The 26,307-nt window shown below is 45.1% G+C and overlaps 1 protein-coding gene across 2 annotated transcripts in view; it reads right to left on the bottom strand.

The window, feature by feature from the left end:
• KCNC4 (potassium voltage-gated channel subfamily C member 4) overlaps positions 1 to 26,307 on the bottom strand; it is a 60,326-nt gene that overhangs the window by 8,351 nt on the left and 25,668 nt on the right. Inside the window, exons 3-4 of one of the 2 annotated variants that reach the window (XM_044672294.1) lie at positions 24,745 to 24,942; positions 12,832 to 13,041 (exon numbers count right to left, since the gene is read on the bottom strand). In XM_044672294.1, the coding sequence (XP_044528229.1) occupies positions 12,980 to 13,041; positions 24,745 to 24,942 (260 nt within the window). In that variant the 3' untranslated portion in view covers positions 12,832 to 12,979. Of the gene's footprint in view, positions 1 to 12,831; positions 13,042 to 24,744; positions 24,943 to 26,307 lie in introns of those variants that run through there. The other variant, XM_044672293.1, reaches the window with a different exon arrangement.

Below are 26,307 nucleotides of genomic sequence, written 5' to 3'. Positions count from 1 at the left end.
CCTCCCTCCCTTCCTTCCTTCCTTCCTTCCTTCCTTCCTTCCTTCCTTCCTTCCTTCCTTCCTTCCTTCCCTCCCTCCCTCCTTTTCTTCTTTCCTTCCTGCCTTCTTCCTTCCCTCCCTTCTTCCTACTTCTCTGTCCAGGTCCCTTTTAATGCCTCCTTTTCTCCCTTTCCTCTCCCCTTTCCCCCCTTTCTTTCTTCCTCACTCCCATCCAGTTTTCCCAACAAGAAACAGAAAATTGAGACAAAATGCATTCCTATTTAGTGTCTGGAACTTCTAGGAATGCCTTAATGGTGAACAGATTGAGAGGCAGATCTTCGACATTTATATGATGCTGTTAAGGTACAAAGTGCTTTCCTAACAATAATCCCAAAGTATTATTATCTCCATTTCACAGAGGAAAAAACTGAGACTCCAAGAGAGATTGAGTGATTAGATTCTGAGCTGAAGAAAAGTAAATGAGGATGTGGAGATACAGCAACAATTGGCTTCTGGTTCATTTCCCCCACCTACTGAGAGTCAGCATGGCTTCATCAAGCCTGGTCATGCCAGACTAACCTCATTTCCTTTTTTGACAGGGTTACTAGACTGATATATCAGAGGAATGTTTGAGATACAGATGCCTAGATTTTAGCAAAACCTTTGACAAATTCTCTCATCCTGTCATTGTAGGCAAGATGGAGAGATGGCAGCTGGATATATCACTGTTAGGTGGATTTTGAACAGATAGAATGGCCCCAAGCAAAGAAAAGAGTCATCACTAAGGGGTTGCTATCAACTTGGAGGGAGATCTCAAGCAAAAGTGCCTCAGGGAAGTGGTGTATTTGGCCCCTTGCTATTTTGGTTTTCATTATGACTTGGATAAAGGTATGAGAAGCATGCTCATTAAATTTTGCAAGGACACAAAGTTAACATTGAATGAAAGAATAAGCTTCTAAAAAAATCTTGACAGACTCAACAAAGGACCAGATCTAATACAATAAAATTTTAAAGGGACAAAGTTAAAGTCTACACCTGGACTAAAAAAAATTACCTTCACAGGTATACAAAAATAAATCAACTTTACCATATCCAGGGCTGTAGAGATACTCACTATTAGGGGCTTCTTTACTCATTGCCTTGTCTTTACCCTGTCTCCTTCCAATGTATCTCCCTTCTCTTCTCGGGGGGCCACTGAGACTTTGTTAAGGCTGCTGGCTATATAAATGCCCATACCTCATGCCACCACCCTTACAAGCTGCTGTGCCTCCCTGATCTCCTTATCCCAAAGATCAATCATAAGACTTAGTAATACACCCTAAGTACCCATAGCTTGTTTTATCTTTCTTGTGATTCAACTGTGTTGCCTCCCCCTGTTAAGAGTCTGATTTCTTAAAAGAAATGATTTTCTCATTTCCCTCCTATATATCCCTAGTGCTCAACTCATAATAATCACTTAATAAATGCTTTTTCTTCCATCCATCCATCCATTCACAAGTACAAGATGTGGAAGGGGTAGAGGAGGGAGATGGTTTATAAGAAAAAGAAATATATCTCAGTGGAAAGGGCACTTGATAGGAGTCAGATGCCCTGTGTTCAAACCCTAGCTCTGAAGTTTACAACTCATGTGATACTGGACAACCTATAAGGTTCTCTGAGCCTCAATTTCCTCATGTGTAAAATGAAGGAATTAGATAAGACTAAAATCTGCAATAAATAACTCCTATTTAAACTACTGTCATAGCTAACCCTTCCCAAACAACTTTGTTCTTGGCAGAAAAAGGACACTACTAGAAAATAGTGGAAAAGTTTTCTCCCTAAATGGCCATGACTACCCGGGGCCCTCGTCAGAAAGGGGGTCTCTAGTGTTCCACTGAACATTCTACACAGATGTCTCTGACTACTTTAGATATTTGTTTTTAGCTCTAAATGCATCATAATTCCTATGATCTGAGGGATATATTGGTCTTCAAACTCAAAATGTGTCAAATGGTGGGACTTGGCAGTCAAAATAATGTAATATGATATTAGGTGACTCAGTGGACAGAGCTCTTGGCCTGGAATCAGAAAGACCTGAGTTCAAAAGCAACTTCAGAGAGTTACTATCTGTATTACCCTTGGCAATTCACTCTCTGCCTCAGTTTCCTTATTTGAAAAAATGGAGAATGAAATGAAAACCTTTCCAGGATTGTTGAAAGTATAAATCTTAAAGCACCATATACATTCTAGCTCTTATTATTATGATGCTTTAAGATAAAACATAGTGCCCTACACAAGGAAGGTAATTATCTTGTGTTCTTTCCTGGAGCTAGCTTAGACCACCTTTGGGGCACTGCATTCAGTTCTGGGAACTTAAAATGTAAGGAAGGCTATTAATAAGCTGGGTGACTAGATGGCATAATGGATAGATCACTGGACTTGGAATTAGGAGGAGTCATCTTCATGAGTTCAATTCCAGACTTAGATACATATTAGCTGTGTAACCTTGGGTAAGTCATTTAACCGTTTGCCTAATCTGTAAAATGAGCTGGAGAAAGAAACGGCAAACTGTTTGCTTACCTTTGCTAAGTGGTACCAAGGACAGTCAGATGGGACTGAAATAACTGAACAAAAACAAGAGTTTATAAGCCAGTTTATATCAAGAGGTCAGTGGTCCAAGTAAGAGGCCAGGAGGGCATGGTACATGCAGATGGACTGAAAGAATGGGACTGACTGGAGGAGATTTACAGGAGATATGATAGTTGTCTTAAAAAAAAATAAGCAAGCAGAACTAACGCTGGCATTGGCTTTGTGTGTATATACGTGTGTGTGTGTGTGTGTGTGTGTGTGTGTGTGTGTGTGTGGTCTCAATCAATCAGCACCCTGAACCCTCCACTTCTCTGTCAAGAGATAAGTAGTATGTTTCATCATGGATCCCCTGGAATAATGGTTGGTCACTGCTTGGATCATAGTTCTTAGGGCTTTCACAAACGGTTTTGTCTTTAATTTGTTATTGCTTGAATTGTTCTCCTGGTTTCACTCATTTCAGTCTGTCTCAGTCCATACAAGTCTTCTTTTTCCATACAAATCTTTCTCTGAAACTATCACTTTCCTAGTTTCTTATAGCATGATAAAATTCCCTCACATTCATTTATTATAGTTTGTTCAGCCATTCCTTCCAAAGGATTCAGTATTCAGGGTGCCTAGATTTTAGCAAAACATGGAGACATATTTTGTTTTAATATGGCCAATGCCATTTCCTAATTGATGGGCATCTCCTCAGTTTTCAGTTCTTTGCCACTTGAAAAGATGAATATCTTAAAATATTTAATGGAAGTCAGGTGGGACACAAATATTAGACTTACTAAGCAACACTGTGGTGCATAGTATGCTAGATTTTAAATGAGGAAGACCTGGGTTACAACTTGATTGACATTCACTAGTTATATGGCCATAGGTGAGTTATGGAAACTCTCTGAAACTTTGGTTTCTTTATCTAGAGCAATAATATAGTAATAATAATAATAATAATAATAAACCACCTGTTTATAAATCTAGGAGCTAAGAATGACTTTTATTTTATTTTTTTAAACCCTTAACTTCTGTGTATTGGCTCATAGGTGGAAGATTGGTAAGGGTGGGCAGTGGGGGTCAAGTGACTTGCCCAGGGTCACACAGCTGGGAAGTGTCTGAGGCCAGATTCGAACCTAGGACCTCTTGTCTCTAGGCCTGACTTTCAATCCACTGAGCTACCCAGCTGCCCCCTAAGAATGACTTTTAAATGAAAATGTATTTTAAAATTAAAATCCAGACCAAACAAGATAGAGAGCATTACAAGATGTAAAATGAATCATTTTGATTATATGAAATTTAAAAGGTTTTGTACAAACAAAACCAAAGTAATCAAGATTAGAAGGGAAATAACAAATTGGGCAAAAAAATTTTTACGATAAATGTCTCTAATAAAGGTCTAATTTCTCAAATTTATAGAGAACTAAGTTAAATTTATAAGAATAGGAGTCATTCCCGAGTTGAAAATGGTCAAAGGATATGAACAAGCAGTTTTCAGATGAAGAAATCAAAGCTATTAATACTCATGTGAAAAAATGTTGTCACTCTTGATTAGAAAAAAGCAAATTAAAACAACTTTTTGAGGTACTGTGACCTCACATCTATCAGATTGGCCAGTATGACTGTAAAGGAAAGTGATAAATGTTGAAAGGCAAAATTAGGACACATACATTGTTGGTAGAGTTGTGAACTAATCCAACCATTCTGGAGGGCAATTTGGAATTATGCCCAAAGAGCTATAAAACTGTGCATACCCTTTGATCCTGTAATACCACTACCCAGAGAGATCATATAAAAGAGGAAAGGACATACTTGTACAAAAATATTTATAGCAGCTCTTTCTGTAGTGGCAAAGAATTGGAAATTGAGGAGATGCCCATCAATTGGGGAATGAACAAATTATGGTATATGTTGGCAATGGAATATTATTGTGTTATAAGAAATGATAAGCAAGATGATTTCAGAAAAAGCTGGAAATATCTATATGAACTGATGCAGAGTGAAATAAGCAGAACTAGGAAAACATTGTACAGAGTAAGAGCAACATTGTATGATGATCAATTATGGAAGACTTAGCTACTCTCGGCGATGCAATGATCCAGGACAGCTCTGAAGGACTTATCATAAAGAATGCTATCCACCTCCAGAGAAAGACCTGTTGGAGTCAGCATGCAGATCAAACCATACAATTTTTCATATTAGTTTATTTATGATTTTATTTTATTTGGGGGGGGTTATTTTATGTGAGTGTTCTCTTACAACAGTGACCAATAGGGAAGTATGTTTTACATGATAATACATGTATAATCCAGATCAAATTGCTTATCATCTTTGGGAAGGGGGAGGGAAGGGAGACAATTTAGATCTTATAATTTCAGAAAATGTATGTTGAAAATTGCTATTATATGTAATTGGGAAAATAAAATATCTTCAAAAAATAAATCAATAAATAAAATGTGGCTAGTGGGTCATAGTTTGCAGACCTCTTAATAGGCATCATAATTTCTCCAGTACCTATCTCCTAGGTTGGTTGTGCTGATGGGTAATTTGCCTCATCTCTCTCAGTCTCAGCTCCCTCAGCTATGAAGTGGGAATAATAATTCTTATAGGACCTGCCTTACAGGATTGTTTTGAGGTTCAAATGAGATAATGAATATGAAGTTCTTGACAAAGTTGAAAGAATTCTATACTTGACAATTATTACTATTGTTCTGTTTGGCCTTAGGGCCCTGAAGAGGGTTCAAGGACTGAAAGTTGCTGAGAGGTTGATTTAGTCTTAATGCAAAGAAGAACTTTCTAATGAATCTGCCTGTAAGTAGAAAGAGTATTTCCTTAGGAGGGGAGGTCCCCCTTCCTGGAAGTTTTCAAGTGGAAGATCCATAACTACTTGTCAGGATCCTGTAGGAAGAATTGTTGTGTAGGTAATTGTTGTTTTTTTTTTTAATCCTGGGACTCCATTCTAGGAGCATAGGGCCACAACCAGTAGGCAATGGGACACACAGTCGCTCAGGGTCACCCAGCTGGGAAGTGTCTGAGCCCGGACTTGAACCTAGGACCTTTCGTCTCTAGGCCTGGCTCTCAATCCACTGAGCTAGCCCAGCTGCCCCTACTTTAGGTTGCAGTTTCTTTAGCAGATGTAGTTTTTACAGGGTGGGGTTGCTAGCCCCACGCCCAACCCTCCTCCTTTTTTCATCCGGGCTAGGGACTGTCCTTGGCCCAGGAGTGGTAAGGGTGGGCAGTAGGGGTCAAGTGACTTGCCCAAGGTCACACAGCTGGAAGTGTCCGAGGCCGGACTTGAACCTAGGACCTCCAGTCTCTAGGCCTGGCTCTCAATCCACTGAGCCACTCAGCTGCCCCAGTTGTTGTGTAGGTTGGACTAAATGACTTTTGAGGTCCCTTCCAACTCTTAGACTCTGTGTGACCTTGGTCAAGTCACTGAACCTTGGTCCTCAATTTCCATATCTGTAAAATAAGGGTGTTATTGACCTCTAAGGTTTTTTCTACTCTAGATTCATCAAGAGAGATGACATACTATAATGGTAATAAAAATAATAATTAGTGTTTATGTAGCACCTCTATGTGCCAGGGACTGTGCTAAGTGCTTTTCAAATAGAATCTCATTTGTGATAATACATATATAACCCAATGGAATTGCCTGTCAACTCTGGGAAGGGGGAAGGAAGAGGGGAGGAACGCATCATGAATCATATAACTTTGGAAAACTTATGTGTAAATTTGTTATTGGAATAAAATAAAGACAAAATTTTAAAAATTAACAAAATATAATATGATATAATTTTTAAAAATTAGATGTTATCTCATTTGCTACAACTTCGAGGGGTAGATGTTATTATTTATCTCTATTTTACAACTGAAGCAACTAAGATAGAGATTAAGGGACTTGTCCCAGATGACACAGACAGTAAATGTATGAGTTAGATTTGAACCAAGGTCTTTCTAACTCCAGGCTCCGTGCTCTACTTACTGTGCCACCTAGCTGTAAAGACCCTTAGCCTCCTTTCTGTTACGTTAAGTTTAACCAACAACCTCTGAATCTCAGCTTCCTCTGGCTCTCTAAGGAGAGTTTCTACAACCAATAATCCATTTTAGGGACAGCTTTCCCCTACAGCATCATTTGTCCCTGATGATTGCCTTATGCCCAAGAGAGGGCCTTTGGATTGTTCCGCTGAGCTGGTCTTGCTTATGGAGGAGATTTAGACTCAGGTCGAGAGATCTGGATCAGGCTCTGTGTGTATGAAGGGTGGTGGCTGCTGTTCCTGGGATGCAGGTGGTTGACAGGTGGTTCACTAGCATGACTGTCTCAGTTCGGTACCACCTGGGGCTCAGAAATGGGAGGAGGGGTATGTCCAGAGCCACAGAGATGGGGAGGAGAGGAAAAGACCTTCAGAGTCCCAAGGCTCTTCTAATTCCCCATCTGGGCATGAGTCACTGACTAGCCTCCCTCATTTGCCCTCCCCATCCCACTCTCTTCATTCAACGAAGACCCAGGTGAGGTTTATTGGGGGGAAGAGATGTGTGTCCCAGAGCATGCTGCAGGCTTGTGTGAGCCTACAGAATAATGCTGGGTCATTCAGAGGTACCATAGAGTCATAGGATCATAGATATAGACCTAGAGGGGACCTTGAGCCATCTGGTCCAACCTCATTTTACAAATGAAGAGGCTGAAGCTCAGATGAGTGGCTTAATGATAAGAACTAACATTTCTAGAACATTTTCAGGTTTATAAAGCTCTGCACAGTTTATTCCATTCCATTTGAACAAAGTCACACAGATAGATACCAAGCAGCAGGCTGGGAAAATGTGTATATGCCCTATCTCTTTGCGTCTGGGGTCCCTTGTATGGAATGTGTTGGATGAAGGCTTGAAGAGCAAACATCCATGTATGGGCCTGTGCCTGTGTGTTTCTACTATCTAAATGGATATGTCATCTTGGGAAAAGAAGGAAACTGGCTTTTGCCATTCTTTACAATGGGAAGTGGGTCCAGGATACATCACTACCCTTATTTTAGAGATGGAGAAGCACCCCAATCCCCAAAGCCATTCAGTGGCCAACCGGAGTCTAGATGTTATAAATGCCTCATCTGGTTTGGGGAATGAAGTGGGCTAGCCAGGAGGAGTAACTATGATGAATATGTGCCCACAGGTAGGACAGTTTGGAAGGAAATTCCACCCAATCCAAAGACTTGGCAAGTTAGAATCACCACCCAAAGGCTGAGCGGTGCATTTCTAAAAGGTACACGTGGAAAGAACACCAGAGTAGGAGTCAGGAAAATTGGGTTCTAGTCACATTTTCTCTACCAACTAGTGACCTTGGACACATTAAACTTCAATTTCTTTATTTATAAATTGGGGGTTATAGTTCATGTGCCGCTAAGCTGACCGGGACATCAAAAAAGATCAGTGATTCCCAAAGTGGGTGCCATCGCCCCCTGGTGGGTGCTGCAGCGATCCAGGGAGCGGTGATGGCCACAGGTTTTAACTTTTTTTGTATTACATTCTATTCTAAGTTCAATAAATAGTTTCATAATTTCAAAGTTCAATGTTTCTAATTTACACCTTTCTTTACTATATTTTATGAAAAAGGTAGAAACACGAATACATATGTCTTTCCTATTAATTGCTATTAAAATTTAAAAAAAATTAATTTCCAGGGGGTGCTAAGCAATATTTTTTTCTGGAAAGGGGGCGGTAGGCCAAAAAAGTTTGGGAACCCCTGAAAAAGATGTCTGTTCTTTGTGAGGCAAAACTATGAAGAGCTGGTCTTCCCAATGACCTTTCCCCTCTACTCTGAAATCCCAGGACTGAGATCAAGTGATTCCTAGGTTGAGAAGTTGGTTTGCTAAATCAAACATGGTACCCGGAGCTAGAGTAAGGCACTGCCATTTACATCATCATTGGTCAGTCTGACCTCTGGTCTCTCTATGCAGTCTCCTGAAGAGTCTCCTCCCTGGATAGGCCAAGCTACCTGTGGCCCTCGGCAGGAAGGAGATCCCTTGGATGTTCCCTTAAATATTCTGCTCCACCATCCCCAATCCCTCCAGGCCTGAAGCAGCCAGGGCTTTGTTGCTGGGATGCCTGCCCACAAGGCCCTGCCAGAGAGACCTGCTCCCAGATCCCAGCCACAACCCCTGGGCCTCACACTAGCATCAGGTGCCCCGAGCTCGCTGGGCTCTCTGCCCCACTGAGGAAATAGTTCTGCATCGATCAGCAAAAACCAGCAGCAATTTTGGACCCGGGCCCTGATGCTTAATATCATTATGAAGCCAACAATGCATCCAATCCCATTATCAGCCCCGGTCTTGCAGCTCCAAGCCAAACCCAGTTGCAAATGGCCTTCTCCTGTCTGAGAGGGCCAGAGTCTTCTGTGGCTGAGGGGAGAGATTTTATCTTTAATTGACAACTGGCTGGCTGCCATCTCCCGGAGAGTGGCCTGGACTCCGAGCCTGGCTTTTCTCTTTCATTTCAGGAACAGCTTTTCTCCTAATGCCTTCCCCCCAGCTTCTCCCTGATCGTGTCCCCTGACCATCACCCCTGCCACTGCCCCCTCAGTCCCTCCCTGCTCCCTTCTGATCCAGGCTGACCGGGCCAATTCCAATCCGTGTTATTTGGTTCTTCTCTCATGTGACCCACACCAGAGAGGCTCCAGGATTGAGTACCTTGGCCTGGTCCTCGCAGCATTAGTGGGTAGTTAAAAGCAAGAGAAGTAGGTAGCAGAGATGGTGTGGTGGGCACCGTGCTGGGCTTGGCATCAGGAAGACTTCGGTTCTAATCCTTTGTCGAATACTCACTAGCAGCGTGTCAGACCCTGCCTGGAAAAGTCAGATAACCTCGCTCAGCCTCAGTTTCCTCATCTGCAAAATGAGGATAATAATAGCTGCTACCTCCCAGGGCAATTGTGGAAAATCAGAGGAAGCAACAAATGTCAAGTGTTTTGCAAACCTTGAAGTGCTAGAAATGCCAACAATTATTATTAGCTGTTATGAATACAGTCTATGTGTGTGTTGGGGGGTGAGGTGCAAAGACAGCCAAGGGAAGGGGGAGGGACTGAGTTGGGGGGAGCCGTCAAACAGAATCTACCTTCGGGTCCTCTGTGCATCTGTCCCTGTCCTGCCTCTGGTGGGGGTGGGATGGGAGGGGCTCCCTAGATTCTCCCCTTGCTTTTCATTCCCCATTACTCTTACCCCCAGCGTAGGGGATGTCACTTTTTCCCTGGCTGTTTGCGTTTTTGGTTCAGAGTAGTTACTCCGCCATCTGTGTGCTCTGTCCTCATTGTCAGCCCTACCTACGTAGGCATGGTGTGATTTCAGGGGGGCCAGGAAGGCCCCCTGCTCAAAATAGTGCCTCCCCCTCCCACTGCCTGATGCCTGGGTTTCTTTTAATAGAGGAGGGACAAAACCTTTGATTCCACAATTACCGTGCAGTGTAGTGAGGGGGCAGTGAGGTTTAATGAAAGCGATATGGTTGTGCCATCCTGTAGGGGAGCTGGGAGAGCAGCCCTGCCAGTGGCTAGTTGAGTCACCTGGGGCCACTCCTCTCACTCACCTCTTGAACCTTAGCCTCCTCATTTGTAAAACGTTGAGATGGCTCTGCCTCAGCTTCATTTCACTTCAAAACTGACAAGTTTTTTAAAATTTCTTTTATACTATTCAAGCTTAGAATTCTTTGGGGGTTTCATAACTGAGGGAGGGAAGGAAGGAAGGAAGGAAGGAAGGAAAGAAGTAAAGAAGGAAGGAAGGAAGGAAAAAGAGAGAGGGAAGGAAAAAAGAAGGGAGGAAGGAATGAGGGAAGGAATGAGAAGAAAGGAAGGAGGGAGGGAAAGGAAGGATAAAAAGAGCAGGAAAGAGGGAAGGAAGAAGGTAAAGAGGGAAAGAAAGAAGGACAAAAAGAGGGAAGGAAAGAGGGAGAAAAGGAGGGAAAGAGGTCAAAAAGGAAGGAAGAAAAAAAGGAAGTATTTATTAAGTACCTACTATGCCCCAGGTACTATGTTAAGCACTTTACAAATATATTATTTAATCTTTAAAACAACAGTAGGAGGTAGGTGCTGTTGTGATTCCCATTTATAGTTGAATAAATTAAGACAGAAATCAAATGACTTGCACAGAGTTATACAACTAGTATCTGAGGCAAAATTTGAATTCAGGACTTCCTGACTCTAGGCTCAGTGCTCAGGTTACTACACCATCCAGCTTTCTCTCTATGGAGAGAAAGAGACACATTTCACCATCATTTAGTTTCTCTGAGTATCAGTTATCTCATCTGAAAAATGGGGATAATCACACTTGAGAAATTTGCCTCGCAGGATTGTTCAGAGGAAAATGCTCCCTAAACTTGAAAGCATAATTTGTGTGAATTTCACCCCCCCCCCCAAACCCTTGAGTTAATATAGTAAAAGTTTAATGGCAGAGGAGGAAGATGTGTTAGAGATCACAGATCTAGAGTTAGGAAGAACCTCAGAGGTCATCCGGTCCAATTGACTTGTTTTACAAGGACAAACTGTACGAATTGCAGGCAGTAAGCATCAGGTCAAATCTGAACTCAGATCCTTGGCCTCTGGAGCCAGGGTTCTTTTTCCTGTCCCATATTGCCTCCCTATATGATGCTGTTGTGTGTAAATGTGTGAGGAAGAAGGTGACTTAATGGAGCTGTTCCCTTCCAGTTTTAAAATTTGATTCATTCATTCAAGCATTTATTCTGTGCCTATAGGCTCCGTCAAATGGACCTCTGATCTCATGGTCCCTTCAGCCACGCAGACCCAACCATTCATGTCTGCTTATAATAAGGTCATAGAAGACTAGTTTAAGGCCACCCTAGGGTGGATGAGAGGGATTAGTTCTTGAGAGCTGTTCTGATGGGGACAACACTTGGTTCACAAAAGGATTGGGAAGGGACTATCATGGGACAGAGAGGGGAGGTTGGAATCCCTCAGACAAACTTTGGCATAGGATTATAGACCTATAAAATAACTCAGAGGACCTCTAGACCACTAATTTAATAGGTAAGAAAACTGAGTCCCATGGAGGTTAAGTTTCCTAAGGACCTGCAATATCAGTGGTAGGATTTGAAACCAGACCTTGGACTCCAGGCAAAGTTCTTTCCTCCTTCACCATGGTCCAAGCCTGACCTTTTATGTGTATGTCAACGTGTAGACTGTAGACTCCCAGAGGGGAGACCCTGGGTTCTAGCCCAGTTGGATGTTTGCCAAGTATGTGAGTAAAGATTTTCCCCTGGTTCTGCAGAAAGGAAAGGGAGGGGTCCATTCACACATCAAGGCCATTGAGACAGCTCCAAATCTCTTTATTGGGGCTTGACCACAGTATGACAGCCAGAGGCATGCGGACAGGCCAGCAGCTCCTGGCCAGAGTATTGCCTTGGACACAGAGAGAGGTAACAGCTTTAGAAAAGTATTGACAGACATCAGGGAGGATTGGGGAGGGGAGAGGGGAAGGAGTGCTGGAGTAAGGGGCAGAGGCCAAGGCAGAAGGGGCAGCCGCCTTGCCTCCGCTATTGCACGCGTCCCCTGGCCCAAGGTCAGGAAGTAGAGTATTGCAACTCGTCTCATCTTGTCCTGAGGTTTCCACAGGTCCCCAGACGACTGAGCCAGACAGACAGATAGACACCCCTCCCCCTGAGTCCGCCTGGCAGCATCTTCGAAAACAAACGGAGAGGGAGACAACACAGAGAAATACAATAACAAAAGGACCCCTGTCTGTGGAGGTGATGGGTCAAGAGAGGAACATGGATATCCCATTCCTCTGGCCACGATACCACTGACCACAGGTCACAGGGGTAGGAGTAATGAATGGGTCCTGCTTGAAGGGAAGGCTGGAAGTCTGAACCTCTGCCAGGCTCTGCCTGCCCCTGATATGTATGGGTCGGGGTGGGAGAACAGATGGACCCAGAGTGGTGAATGGCTAAACCCAAGTCAAGCCATATGTGGAAAGAGAAACCATACCAGCCAACCAGCCAGCTTACAGTTGGAGTTCTACTGGTAGGTTCTGGACACTTGAGAAAAATTAATGTGGAACTAGGAGCAAGAAAGGAGATGGGACCCGAGGACTTGGAGTTGGTGGGGAAGAGGAGGGGTAGCAGAGGCTGACACAAAAGACAGACCACCAAGCAACACATGCACTACAAACAGGGGTACAGCATGTAAGAATATAGAATATATATGTGTATATATATATATGCATATAGATCTTTTAATGTACAATCGAATAAACCATCAGACCCATCTTGGGCCACAGGATGTGTGTGTGTGTGTGTGTGTGTGTGTGTGTGTGTGTGTGCGCGCGTATTTTTCCAACAGTCCTGTACAAACAAGGACTGCCAATTCTTTCCGAGTGAAAGATCCTTGCCTGGTTTCCAGAGTTTTCCCTAAGCCTCTCGCACTGTCTCTCTCCATGCTCCCAGCCTCCACGTGAGCCAAACTTTAAGAGAAGGTGAGGACCTCAGCCTGGGCATAATTGGACGAGAGGACGTCTTGGCAGGTCTCTGCGTTTAAAGAGCACAGGTGTGAGTCACCAGTACACACGCTTTCCCATTGGCATTGCCATCTTTGGGGACAGAGCAAGGTGAAAGGCAAGAAAAAGTTAGAAGGGAGGAACCCCCAACCCACAGGTGATGGGGCTAGGGGAGGGCATCTAGGAGTCCAGTTGTGTGTATAGCTGGCAAATGGTCTTCCACACCTGGGTTGAAAGACTTGGGAGGAGCTGGTCGCATGTAACTATTAAAAACACCATCCCTTTCCTCCTCTCCTCATTCCCTTTTCTTTTAACACACCCACACATCTTCCATGGCATACTGCCTGGGGCCACCTAGCCTACATACAAGAGACTGGGAGTATAAGGATGAAATCCAACACATCTCTGCCCTCATGTTACCTGTAGTCTATCTACTTAGGGAGAATCTGATGTGTGGGCAGTTAAATATAAGATACTGTAGAACATGATGGAAAGGGTAGACAGAAAATGCTCTCTGAAAATTTGTGGAGGGAGAGAACAGTCCCTTAACTCCTGATATGCTCTGGGACCCATATACCAAAGGTCCCCGGTCCCTCTAACCATGGACAATGAAGAAATTAGCCTCTGAAGGAGATGAGTGCAAAGCTTGGCAGACTTGATTATGGGGGTTATTGGGATGGCTTTTGAGCTATTATAGGTTTCCTAGCAACCTTACTGGAGCTTCCCTAAAGAGTACCCTGACTCTATACATAGCTTGCTATGTCCTACAAGCCTGATCTCCCACCCTAGTTGGCACACAAGGAAATCCACACAAATTAGATGTTTCCCACCAGAGACAGAGAACTAAAAAGAAAAACTCCATGCCCTACCTGCTTTCTCTGTCATGCATGAAGGGCCAAAAATTGATGGTGAACAAGGCACATGTCCTCTGAGTTGGAGGAGTGACAAATTTAGTCCTTGGGTGGTCCTATCTACCACCTTCTTCTAGCTTTCAGGTCCCTTCCTACAATTCTCCATCTCTCACTAATGTCCTAAGAACCATCTGAATCCAGAAGACAAAACATGGATCTAGGAAGGTATCTTAGAGAGCTTCTCCACTGTCAGTCAACATTTCTTGAAGCCTACTAGGTAGAACCTTACTTTGTCCTGAACATATCTACAAGAAATCCTGTACAAAACTAGATAGTAAAACTAAGGTTTATAAAGTTCATTCCTCACAATGGCCCAAATGAAACAGGTAGTGTGGATATTATTATCTCCTTTTCACAGAGGAGGAAACTGAGACTCTAAGAGCTTAAGGGATTACTTCTAGTCATACAGCTATGTCATTCCAGAGATTTAAAGCCAGGTATCTTCTGATGGCAAGGCCAATGTTCTTCCCACCACACCATGCTATTTCTCCCATCTTCCAAAGACATGCCTCGCCCATTCGGGTCCCCATGTCTAGTATTCCTATTCCAAGATCCAAGCTTCCTTTAGGTCATCAGGCACCCATGTTCCTTCTCCTTGTCCCAGGAATAAGGAAGACAGTGTGGATCAGAGGAAAGTTCAGATCCCAGACCTGTTCTTTATTACTTGAGTCTTTGTTTCCTTATCTGTAAAATGAGGGGGTTGTATTGGCTGTTTTCTGAGGTCCCTTTGAGCTCCAGATTTATGATCTTCATAGCATCATAGATCTAGAAGTAATCCCAGCCCTCATTTTTACAGATGAGGCACAGGGCACTTACCTTAGTGATTTGCCCAAGGTCACACAAGTAAAGGCCAGAAATGGGATTTGAACCAATGTTCTCTAATTTCGGCCTAAGTATTCTTTCCATTGTACAATGGATAGACAACAATCCTAGTCTAGCTAGTCCAAAGCAGATTCCTCCTCCTGTCAGACAGAAAAGTGATAGAGAAAGGCTTCTATCTTATTCCCTACTCAGGTTCCAAAATCTTCTATACTATCTGGTTTTCTTCTTTCCTCTTTTGCCAGAGTGTCAGTTTCCAGGAGGTGATAAATGAAAAGACTCCAATTAAACAGAAAGGCTACCCACATTCTCCCAATCTCAAGCCCTCCCAAGTTAGGGTTGTGTGAAAGACTGTGTGACCGATAAAAAGGAAGCTCCTGGGCTAGGCTAGATAGAGGGAGGGAGAGACCTAGGTATAAGATAATAAGATCTGGAATAAAGCATCTAAGCTGCAATCTTGGATTTGTTACTATCAGTGTGACCTTTGACAAGGCATCTAACCTTTCTGAGCTCCAGGTTTTTCATTTGTAAAATGAAGAGGCTGGAGTAGATGGCCTTTATGATCCCTTTAAGGCTCTACAATCATAATCCTATGTAATCTCATCTGTAAAATGTGGGAGTTGGAATAGAGTATGTCAACGGTCCCTTCTAGCTGTAGATCCTATGGTGTAGTGTCCCCAAGGGATCCAACTTTTGGGAAATGATTCCCCCCTCCCATAATTCTTCCCCTGGACTATTTGAAGGGTATTCACGAAGCCTCAAGCCAGGGAATCCCCACTCTCATAGTTGATCTTCCTAGTCAACCTGCCAGAAACAAGGGATGAGCTAAATGGATAGACAATGGGAAATATATATATATATATCCTCAAGGAAAGCATAGAGAAAGAACTGAGCCCTACCTTGCCTTTCCTGTACATAATGAAGGTCAACAATATACTGATTCATTGGCACTAGGAGTGGTGCCCTAAATCAGCCTTGCTCTGCCTTCTTCATTGGTCTATAATGATGTCCCTAGAAATAATTCCTGGCCAGTGGCATGCCCAACAGTTGGACCCTCTTTTCCCTCTGGCTTTAGCACTAAATCAGAGGGAGATAACATTTAAAGTTGTAGGACTCTATCTGGTCCTAGGATGGCCTCTTTCAATAAGGCAGAGGACCCTTAAAAGTCCCCTTCCCTCCATACTATTCCTAGTGCTTTGATCCCAAACCCAAAACTTATTCTGATACCCCCCCACCCTTCCTCATATCAGGACTGGAAAGTATTCTGTCAAATTCTCAAATTAGAGAAACCAAGTCCTAAACCCAAGAGAGAACAGAAGCCTGATGGTCAGCCTTGGATGGGTGGGCAGCTAAGTGAGGAACCAAGAAAGTAAGCATCTTGTTAAATCTTCAAGCTAAGGAAACTGAGTCCTGAATCTAAAAAAGTCAAATGGTCTACCCAGATTGGGTGGGTGAGACCAAGATCAACAACTTCTCTTCCTGTCATAAAGGGCCACATCACAAACCCTAATGATCCTAACACCCTAAGAGACAGTAGGCAATGTCCTTTCTAGGTTGACCCACTTATGGGCTCTGCATACAGTCAGCACTTAATAAGTCCTTGGAAGCTAATCTGGACTCTTCCCCCATCACTAATGCCCCAACAACATTTGACTAAAGACAGTTTTCAATTTCACAAACATTTATTAAGTGCCTATTGTGCCCGGGGCATTGGATACCGAGGGAGACACAAACACTGTCCTGGGCCTCATGGGGCTTACTTTCTAGCAGAAGAGAGACAACATATATTATTGTATGATATACAACATATAAGCAAATTAGAGGTATCAAAGTGCCTCACATAATCTCAGAAGGGAAAGGTTATTATGGTTTTTTTTTTCTGGTGAGGGACTGTTCCATAGAGGTAGCGTTATACTAGGGCTTCTAACCATTCCAGTGTCTTTGCCAAGAATGGTCCATGGAGTCACGAATTAACTGAAAATAACAATAACAGGGCTTTAAGGACTGGGTGTTAAGGGGAGGCTGTGGAAGTGGACACAAACAGCCATACTTCGGCCTCTTACCTTTGTGTATGCCTGTTCATTCCCCTTGCCAGAGCCCCTATAGATCCTGGGAGTGGGCAGAGGGAGGAGGCACTAAGACCTCAATAGATTTCTATCTATGAGTTGGAATCATTATCAAAGGGTCAGCAGGAAAAGTTTGAGAGCCAGGATCAGCTCAGCACCAACCCAAATCAGGCTGCCCAAGGCCAGCTGGCCCTGTGACAAGGGCAGTTTGCTCAAGGGTGGTGCCCCCACAGGGACACAGGGGGTGAGGGGAGTACTGTGGAAACTTGGGTTCCTGACAGCTCCTGAGGTCGCCACAGAAATAGCCAACTCAATTCTCTGAAACAGAGTTGGAGGAGAAAATAGCTGTGCTTGGATAGGGCTTATATTGTGCTCTTAGCTCATGCTGTCCCAGGCCAGGGCCAAATTAGCCCCTTGGCACCCTTGGCTCCCCTGCCCCTCCTCCCAGGAGACTCTCTCCATGCTCCAAGGCTGCCTGACTTGCCACTCTGGTACCTTATTGGTTCTCCTTACTCCTCAGGGCATTCCTTTCTATCTCTGGAGAAATCACAGATGGGCACACTGTTAAGTGCCTCTGAATCTTAAAGTGCAGTGTAAATATTGGCCATTGCTATTATTATTATTTTGATGGACTTCACTAGGAGAAAGATTCTTCTTTCTGTTGTTGTTTTTCAATCCTTATTTTTTAGTTATCTAAAGTATCAGTTCTAAGGCAGAAGAGGTATAAGGGCTAGGCAACTGGGGTTAAATGACTTGCCCAGGGTCATACAGCCAGAAGTATCTAAGGCCAGATTTGGACACCAGATCCTTCCACCTCCAGGACCAATGCTCTATCCACTGTGCTACCTAGCTGCCCCAGAGAGAAGAATTCTTCAAACACCTCTCCTTTATCTCTTCGGGGAGCATCGCACTCCAGGAGATGGGGTTGGGGGTTATCCTAGTCCCCAAAGAGCCTAGATCATCCCAGCAGCTAGAACAAGGCTTGCCTCTAAGGGAACCTGAAGCCTTAGGAAGTATCTAAAGCAGGGAATCTCTGGGTAAAAGCCTCACTGCTCACAAAAAGGTCTCCCTCTCTCACCACCCCCCCTTAATTTCTGCCTTCCAAAGCTTCTCAATTTTTATTGCTGCTCCCCTCCCAGAACCTACTTTCTCCATGTAACTCTGTCTCTGCCAGCTCTGGAAGGAGCAGAGACGGAAGGTTAGTCATTCCCACTAAGTTGCATAATGCCAGTTCTAAAAATTGCCAAGCACAGAGCTCCGCTGTCAGATCTAATCCCCATCAGGTAGAAAAGAAGTGTCTCCACTGAGAAGTTTCTTGGGTCTTTCGGAAGGCCAAGGAGGGAGACGAGAACAGCAGCTCCTAGGGTGGGGAGGACCCCAGTGGGAAGCCTGGCTCCGTGGGCATGATATAGGCGCCCTCTGTGGTAGGGGCACAGCCTGAGAGGCCCAGCCTTGAAAGGATAACCCTGTTTTTGGCTAAGTGGCAGGTAGGGCTCAGGCGGGAAATCAATTCTCTCCCGTCTCCTTCAGCTGCGACCAAGGCACACACATGCTTACTTAGTGAGTCACAAACCTGTTGTGCTCCCGGGATCGTTAGGTAAATGAATACACTTAATTATAGAAATTAGATGAGTCTCTGCTTCTGGCAGAATAGAGAGAGGAGAGGCTGGGTGGGAACAGTGGGTGACTCAGAGGCAGGCAAGGCGGGGAGTTTGCAGGGGAGGAGGGGTTTGGGGAGGAGGGATGGGATGGGACCGAAAACATAGATGCCGACATAGGAATTGGATGAAAACACAGGGGTGGCTGGAGTTCTGATTATTGTCATGGGGATGTGTGTGTGTGGCCTGTGAATCCAGCAGGGTGGATATGGGGGGCGGGATACAGGAGGAGATGGAGGTTTCCTAGAACAGGAAGGAAGAAGGGAGAACCATACAAAAGCCATGCTTTCTAGAGCACACAGTTGTTCTCCCTTGAGTCATCAGTTAGCTGAGGTCAGGGTGGAGAACTCCAAAGGGTAACCCAGTCCTTCTCCCCATTACCACAGGTTCTTGTCCCTAGTCAAGTTCTCTAGGATGGAAAGCAACATGACTGAGGATAAAGTAAAAGCTTCTAAGCCTCCTCCATCCGCCCCAGTCCTACAAGAGAGAGACAGAAAGAGGCAGAGCCACAGAGAAAGAGAGAGACTGAAAGACAGAGGCATAGAGATGAGAGAGAGAGAAGAGAGAGAGAGAGAGAAACAGAGACAGAGAGAGAGAGACAGAGAGAGAGAGAGAGAGAGACAGAGAAAGAGAAAGAGAGACAGAGAGAGAGAAGACAGATTGGGGAGAAGAAAGGTAGGTTAAAGTCTGTGTCAAGAGATTTGCTTTAAGTGCAAATCTTAAAAAGATTTTAAAAAACATTTTAAAAGATTTTAATTTAAAATTAAAATTTAAAAGATTGAGAAAAAGACCCAAACTCTTGAGGGGGCACTGTGGGGAGAAAGACAAAGACATCCTGGCACAGACTGTTTCATTACTGGCTAAAGGCAGCATGGAAATGGAATGTTTTTGTTGCACTTAAAAAAATAAATGTTTAAGGTAAGAAAGGTGCTAAGGCCCCGATATAGGTCATCAGGTTCTAGGTTATGTGTGTGGGCACCACCTGGGTCCACACCCCATATAGTGCCGTCCAGAATGAAGAATGGGGGTCCAAGGGCTGGAAGACTCTTATCCTTTATCCTCTCTGGATAGATCTAGAATCTGAGGGGAGCAGCAAATTAGAGTTCTCTGCTTTTGGTCCATTAGTCCAGAGCAGGGAACCTTGAAGCGTTGGATGCTCTTGGAGTAAGGAGACCCAAATGGGCCACAGTCTGTGTGCTTTTGTGCCTGAGCAGGGGGACTGGACAGGGAGAGTGTAGGGGCCAGGAAAGCATCATTATGGGCAGCATGAGTCATGGAGAGGAGATGGGGAGAGGCAGCCATGGGAAAGAGAGGCAGAGGGTGAGGAGAGAATGAGAGTGAGCTGGACCAGCCTTGATGCACCGTGGCGCTGGAGACGGCTTGGTTAAGGAGCAGCATGTCCATGTGTCGGGCCGGTTAGAGAATGGAAGGGGTGGGAGAGCAGGAGCTTTCTTGGAGGGTAGGGTGAGCTGTAGCGCGATGTGAGTGGAGAGAGCCCCAGACTTGTTCCTGCTGCTCCGGCTATGTTGTTTAGACTCCTGGACTTTTCACAGCCTTGGTGAAGAAAAGGCAGACGCATGATGAGAGAGAGGCTGCACTAACCACTCAGACACTGCAGTATTTTCACCAAGGGGGCACTGAAATGGGTCCCCAGAGTCAAAGGTCCTCTACTTTACCAGCTCTCATCTCACACCTGAGAACAAAATCTTCCCCTCCTAAGGAGAAGCATGGGATAAATCTGTCTTTCTCAGCTAGAGAACAGCCTGCAGTGGCTTCCTCTGGCTCATCCTAGCCCACTTTGGTCACATCCTCATTCCTAGTCAGCCCTCCCCTGACCTTGGGCAGCACCCACTCAAATCTCCCTCCTCTAATAGTGGGGTGCAGCTGGCCGAGGGAGTGCTGAGGGGCATCTCTTGCTGGTGGGCTCTTGCCAAGTCTGCTTGCTTAGCCCAAAGGGCCAAGCCCCACGGTTAAGGCTCCCCACGCTGCTGTTTCCAAACTGGGCTCAGGTACTAGGTTCAGGGAAAGTTGCCGAGCATTGGGGGTTCGAGAATGCTAATTGCCACACTTGCTTAGCAGAGCCTGTTTCCCGGCAACCCACCTGTTCCCTCATGAAGGTCACTCTAATTGGCTGAGCAACGTATTTGTTACCAAGGAGCTGTGTAGAGGCATCTCACAAACAGAGTGGCTGGGCCCAATGGGTACCCCAGAGGGCTCTTCTCCCTAAGGCACAGGCTGTGTTGGCAGCAGGAGGCAGGTTTTCCCTTCTCCGCAAACACATACACACAGAGCATTTGCTCTTACTACATGCCAACATGTGGACGCCCCCGGAGACAGATGCCACTCCTCCAGCTTTTGTCCTCTTTGTCCAAGCCACCTCCCCATCCACTGATGAAACCTTGAAAGGCTCACTGTCCCTGAAACCCTTCCCAGTAAACTATCAAAACAGGTCCATAGAAGACCTGTGCCTGCTGATGCCACTCACACACACGTGTGAGCACATCCATGGACACAGACTCATCTGCACCATGGCACTCACTGCCTCCCATGCTCCCTGATGGCTGGGGCTATACTCTCCTTGTGGAAAGGAATAAGATCATGGGATCAGAGATCTAGGGTTGGGAGGGACTTTGGAGGCCATCTAATCTACCTTTTATTTTATGGATCAGGACACTGAGGTCCATGGGAGTTAAATGACTTGCCTACCGTCACAAAGTGGTAAGTGTCCAAGGCTAGGATTTAAATCCAGATCTGTTCTCTGTCCTGAAACCTAGACTCTGGGATGAATGCTATGTCTGGGAAAGAAGAGTAGTAAACCTTATTTGGGGGTGTATTCATTTCACACTTGAGTGCAAAGCCCCTAAGGATCAGGGCAGAACAAAAGCAATAAGGTAAGGCTAGGGCAGCTGACTCAGATGGAGGGGAAGAACTCATCTTCTAAGACAATATTTAGCCATTGAAATGAAACCAGGATGACTTGCTTCATGTGGCCAGAACCCCCCAGGACTCTTCCTTCCCTTAGGGTAAGGATCAGCCATCTCATTCCACTCCAGCCCCCAACCCCGCCTTCATTCTCTGACCAGCAGTGGACACCAGAAGCAGAGTGGGTGCTCAGCAACAACTTCCTCCATCGTCAAGAGGTGCGCTATCCCTAAAAGAGAAAACTCAATCCCAGGATTCTAGGACTAGTCCCATTTTGATCTCGCTACTTTCAGTATGTTGCAGATCACTGTTCTTGGTCTCTGTTTCCCAGAAATAATCATCGAGACAAAGAAACAGCAAGTGATTCCCCTAGGATAACACAGCAGTTCATTCTGGTACCAAAAAATGAATGTCTGATCTGGGGACCAACTGGGACCCCTTCGTCCATGGAGGCCAGGCTGTCCCTGTCTCTCTCCAGCCTGACTCAGTAGGATGTTGCCCAAGGGAGAAGAGCATAGGAATCAAATAAGGCTAAATTACTCCCCCTCCCCATCCAGGGTGTCATTATTATTAATTCAGCCTCAAGATTTCCTCTCTGAATAGGCCTAAGGGTTTCAAACTGCACCTTGCCATCGTTAACTTGTCCCATGGAAAGAGGACTGGGAGAAACAATATTACTGCTGGGAGGGGGAGTTAGTTGAATGCTAATAAAACATTCTTATGCATGGAAACTAAATTCCTAGAAGGCAGAGTGGGAGAAGGAGGTGGTAGGTCCCTGGGCAGAGCCAATGGTATAGCCCTGGGTGGGAAAGAGTTGGAGACAGGCTAAGGAAAAGTACTGGGACTGAAGGGGGAAGAATCAGGGACTGGGTACTCTGGGGCCCCTGGCTGGGACAGGAAAGGAAGGTGGAGGGCTGAGTTCAGCAGAGGGGTTGGAGCAGTCTTACTCACTAGCAAGGTCCCAGGGAGAAAGGTTCAGGGCTGAGCTATTGTACTGGGGGGGGGCATCAGAGGCATAGAGACTGTGGGGTACAGGCTGGAGGGAAGAGCTAGACTGGCAAGGAGAAAGAGGAAAAGCTCAGGGCAGGACACACTGTAGGGAGGCACATAAAAAAAAAAGGTTGCTGAGCACCCACTTCAGCTTAGAAGATGTCGGTGAGAGCAATGCACATGGGGAGAATCCTGGGATTTAAGGAAGGGCCTTCAAGGTCATCATCCAGTCCCCTCATTTTACAGGTGAGGAAGATGAGAATCAAAATGAACCGATGTGCTTCAGGACGCACACAGGTAAGAGGCAAAACCAAGTTCACGTCCTAGAATCTTTAACTCGAAATTCTAACTTCTTTCCACTGGATTACACTATATTACAAGGTAGAGCCTCTGGGGGCCCCGAGCTTGGGGAGAGGATGGAAGACAAACATGGCAGTCAAGCCCAGCCAGGATGACCGGGCAGAACCATGAGTAGAGGAAAGAGGGGTGCAAGTGGGAGGTCAATTGTTCCTAGGCTTGGGGTCAGAAACTGATACCCAACTTTAACATTAACAAAAAATGTTTAAAGTGGGGATTCAGTCATGATATGTAAACAATTGTATTTTCAAATGTCTTTGACACAGGGCAACTGGGTTGCTCAGTGGATAGAGAGTCAGACTTAAGAGACAGAAGGACCTAGGTTCGAATCTGACCTGGGACACTTCCTAGCTGTGTGACCCTAGGAAGGTCACTTAACTTGCATTGCCCAGCTCTTAGTACTCTTCTGTCTTAGAATCAATACAGAGTATTGATTCTAAGACAGAAGGTAAGGTATTTTTTAAACGTTTCATTGACAGAGCCAGCTTTTAGATGGATAACAACTATTGTTCCTTAGTTCTCCTAATTTGGCTGTCTGAATCACTAGAGGCCCAGAGTTGAGCTCATGTCCCAAGGTGACCTAGGAAATCCTAGGTAGATGGTAATGATAACAGTCATGATATCTCAGAACCAACCTAGCCCAAGGTCTCCTGGGTGGCAAGTGTCAGAGGTGAGATTCGAACCCAGGTCCTCCCCAGAGTCAGTGCTCTGCTCTGGCAGGCATGGTATGAGCTAGCCTGGCCTAGTCCTGCAGACTTCGTCAGGCTAAGGAAGGCCTCCTCAATGGCTAAATTCTTCTCTTTGTGACTGTTCCAAACTATGGGGAAGTTGACCTCCAGGGTTAACCTGAGCCCAAGGTCTGATCCTTATCCCGCAATGGGACACGAGCTCTAGAATCCCAGTTCTAGGGAGCTGCTTCTTTTTTATCCTTCCCTTATCCAAGGTAATCAAGCAGCCCTGCCTTTGGAAAAGCTGTGGACTCTGCTTCTGGTGGGAGCTACCTAAAAGAAAATGACCTGGAAAATCCTGCCAGGCTGAGCTCTCGAAGCATCTCAGGCCCAGACCAGCCTAACCCAGAGCACCCAAAATGGACTAGAAACTGATGAGGCCCCCTCAGAAAGGAAAAGCCCAGAGCTCAGGAGCAGGGGAGAAGGAAGGCCCTGGTGGTGATATCAGAGGTGCAGTTCAGTAGGGAGAAAGAGAGAGAAAAGAGGAGAGAGGGAGAGACAGAGTCAGAGGGAGTGAGAGAGAGATAGAGAGACAGAAACAGAGACAGAGACAGAAAAAGAGATAGACAAGAGATGGGGGAGGGGGAGAGACAGACAGACAGAGACAGAATCAGAGACAGATAGAGACAGAGTCAGAGATGGAGACAGACAGACAGACAGGGACAGAAAAAAGAGTCAGATAGAGATGAGGAGAGAGAGAGAGAGATGAGGAGAAAGGGAGAGAGAAAGAGAGAGAGAGAGAGAGAGAGAGAGAGAGAGAGAGAGAGAGAGAAGAGAGAAGAGAGAAGAGAGAAGAGAGAAGAGAGAAGAGAGAAGAGAAGGATTCAGGGTGCTGCTTATGGGGATAGGGTGGAAAAAGGACTTAAACTGCGGGTACTAGGAATTATCCAACAGCCAGAGCCAAGAGAATGCTTGAAAATCCAAGAAGTGGAAGATGGAGGATGAAAGAAAGTCCTTAAACTGGGGTTTAAAGAAAGGAGATAAATCCCTGGAAGAAGAGGGAAGCCAGTAGAAATGAATAGGCTTAGTGTGGGGGTACCCACAAGAGTTGGTAGTCAGTATAAGGAGATGGAGGAGAAGGTGGCAGGAATAACGCGAACAGAAGGGCTGGGGACAGACAAGCCTGAACCTAATTCAAATGGTTTGGCTTCTGAGATGGGGCTATTATATTGAGGAGAGAATGGAAAGGGCCCCATCCTAGGACCCCCTTCACCCCAGACTCTGGCTCCCCTATCCCTAGATGCCCTCCTTCCCACCCCATTGGATAATGGGGTCTTCCTTACCTTTTCGGACACTGCCATCAGCACAAGCATAGTCTCCAGCACTGAGCAGAAAACAGGTGGCTGCTTTCTTGTTCTTGTCCCTGGTGCTGGAACGGCGCATGGCCCTTCGCTCCTCTGGGGCTGAGGCCAGGGGCTGGGTAAGGCAGGCCCCCTCCTCATCTGACAGCACCACATTTGCATCTCCATTTTGTTTGGAATCTGTTAAGGGCAGGGAGGAGAGGAGAGATGCCAGTATTAATTAAAAGCTCTGCACCCATCAGGGAGAAAGGGTGATTGGGTCAGTTCTGGAATCAGCTGCCTGGTAGACTCTTCTTCATGGGAGCTCATTCCCTTCCCTGCACCTCATCTCTCCTGTCCCTTTATCTCTCAGTGAAGATGAAGGGGGCAAGGCCTGTTAGCTCTGGGTAAGGAGCTCGCCTTGTGACACCACATCCCTACTTGCCTACCCCTAGAAGCCTTCCATTCTGGAGAGAAAAGTCACTTTAGAGATAGCATAGAACAGTAGATAGAGAGTCTTGGAGTCAGGAAGACATAAGTTTGAATCCTGCTTCAAATATTTACTAGTTCTATGATCTTGGCAGCTCACTCATTGTCTCTAGACTTTGGTTTCCTTATCTGCAGAATGAGGATTGATGACTTCAGAGTTCCTTGCTTTCTCTAAGTCTATGATCCTATGTCACCTTCACCATACACCCAGGAATAGAGGTCTTGACCTTCTTTCCAGACTCCCTGGATCCAATGCTGCTGCTAGGTTTTCTGCTTAGCTGGTGATTCTCTGTTTTCAATTACCTTCCATGGATGAGAAATCATGGCACAGATGAACTAAAGAAAATGCACTTTGTGACTTAAGAATGTTCCATGCAATTTTTGAGTTTCCCAAGAGCCATTTGCTTCCAGGTGGGCCTCTCCAGTGATATGCTCCTTTTTCTTGGACCTTTAGCTCCAGCTTATCTCTCCTTGACCTTCTGGTAAGGCCTTAGCATATGGTCAGGGTTGCCTACCTTGCAGACTCACTTATCCAGAGATATTGGATAAGGAAAGTACTTTGGAAAGTTAAGCCTCTTCATCTACTTAGGCAATTATTATCATTATTATTCTTAAAAGCTTCTATTGTAGGGGGCAGCTGGATGTTGCAGTGGATTGAGAGCTAAGCCCAGAGATGGGAGGTCCTGGGTTCAATATCTGCCTCAGACACTTCCTAGCTATGTGACCCTGGGCAAGTCACTTGAGCCCCATTGCCTAGCCCTTACCACTCTTCTGCCTTAGAACCAATACACAGTGTTGATTCTAAGACAGAAGGTAAGGGTTTAAAAAAGCTTCTATTACCTCCTAGCTAAATTTACATTGGATTTATTTTTTATACATTTGAATAAATAGATGAATTGATAGATGGATAGAGAGATGAATGGATAGATAGGAAGACAGATGGAGAGTTGGATGTATAGAGATAGATGGAAGGAAAGGGGGAGGGAGAGAGAAAGAAAGGAAGGAAGAAAGAAAGAAAGAAAGAAAGAAAGAAAGAAAGAAAGAAAGAAAGAAAGGAAGGAAGGAAGGAAGGAAGAA

Source organism: Gracilinanus agilis, chromosome 4, assembly GCF_016433145.1.
Source record: "Gracilinanus agilis isolate LMUSP501 chromosome 4, AgileGrace, whole genome shotgun sequence".
NCBI lineage: Eukaryota > Metazoa > Chordata > Mammalia > Didelphimorphia > Didelphidae > Gracilinanus > Gracilinanus agilis.
This window is presented reverse-complemented; position numbering and strand designations above follow the sequence as displayed.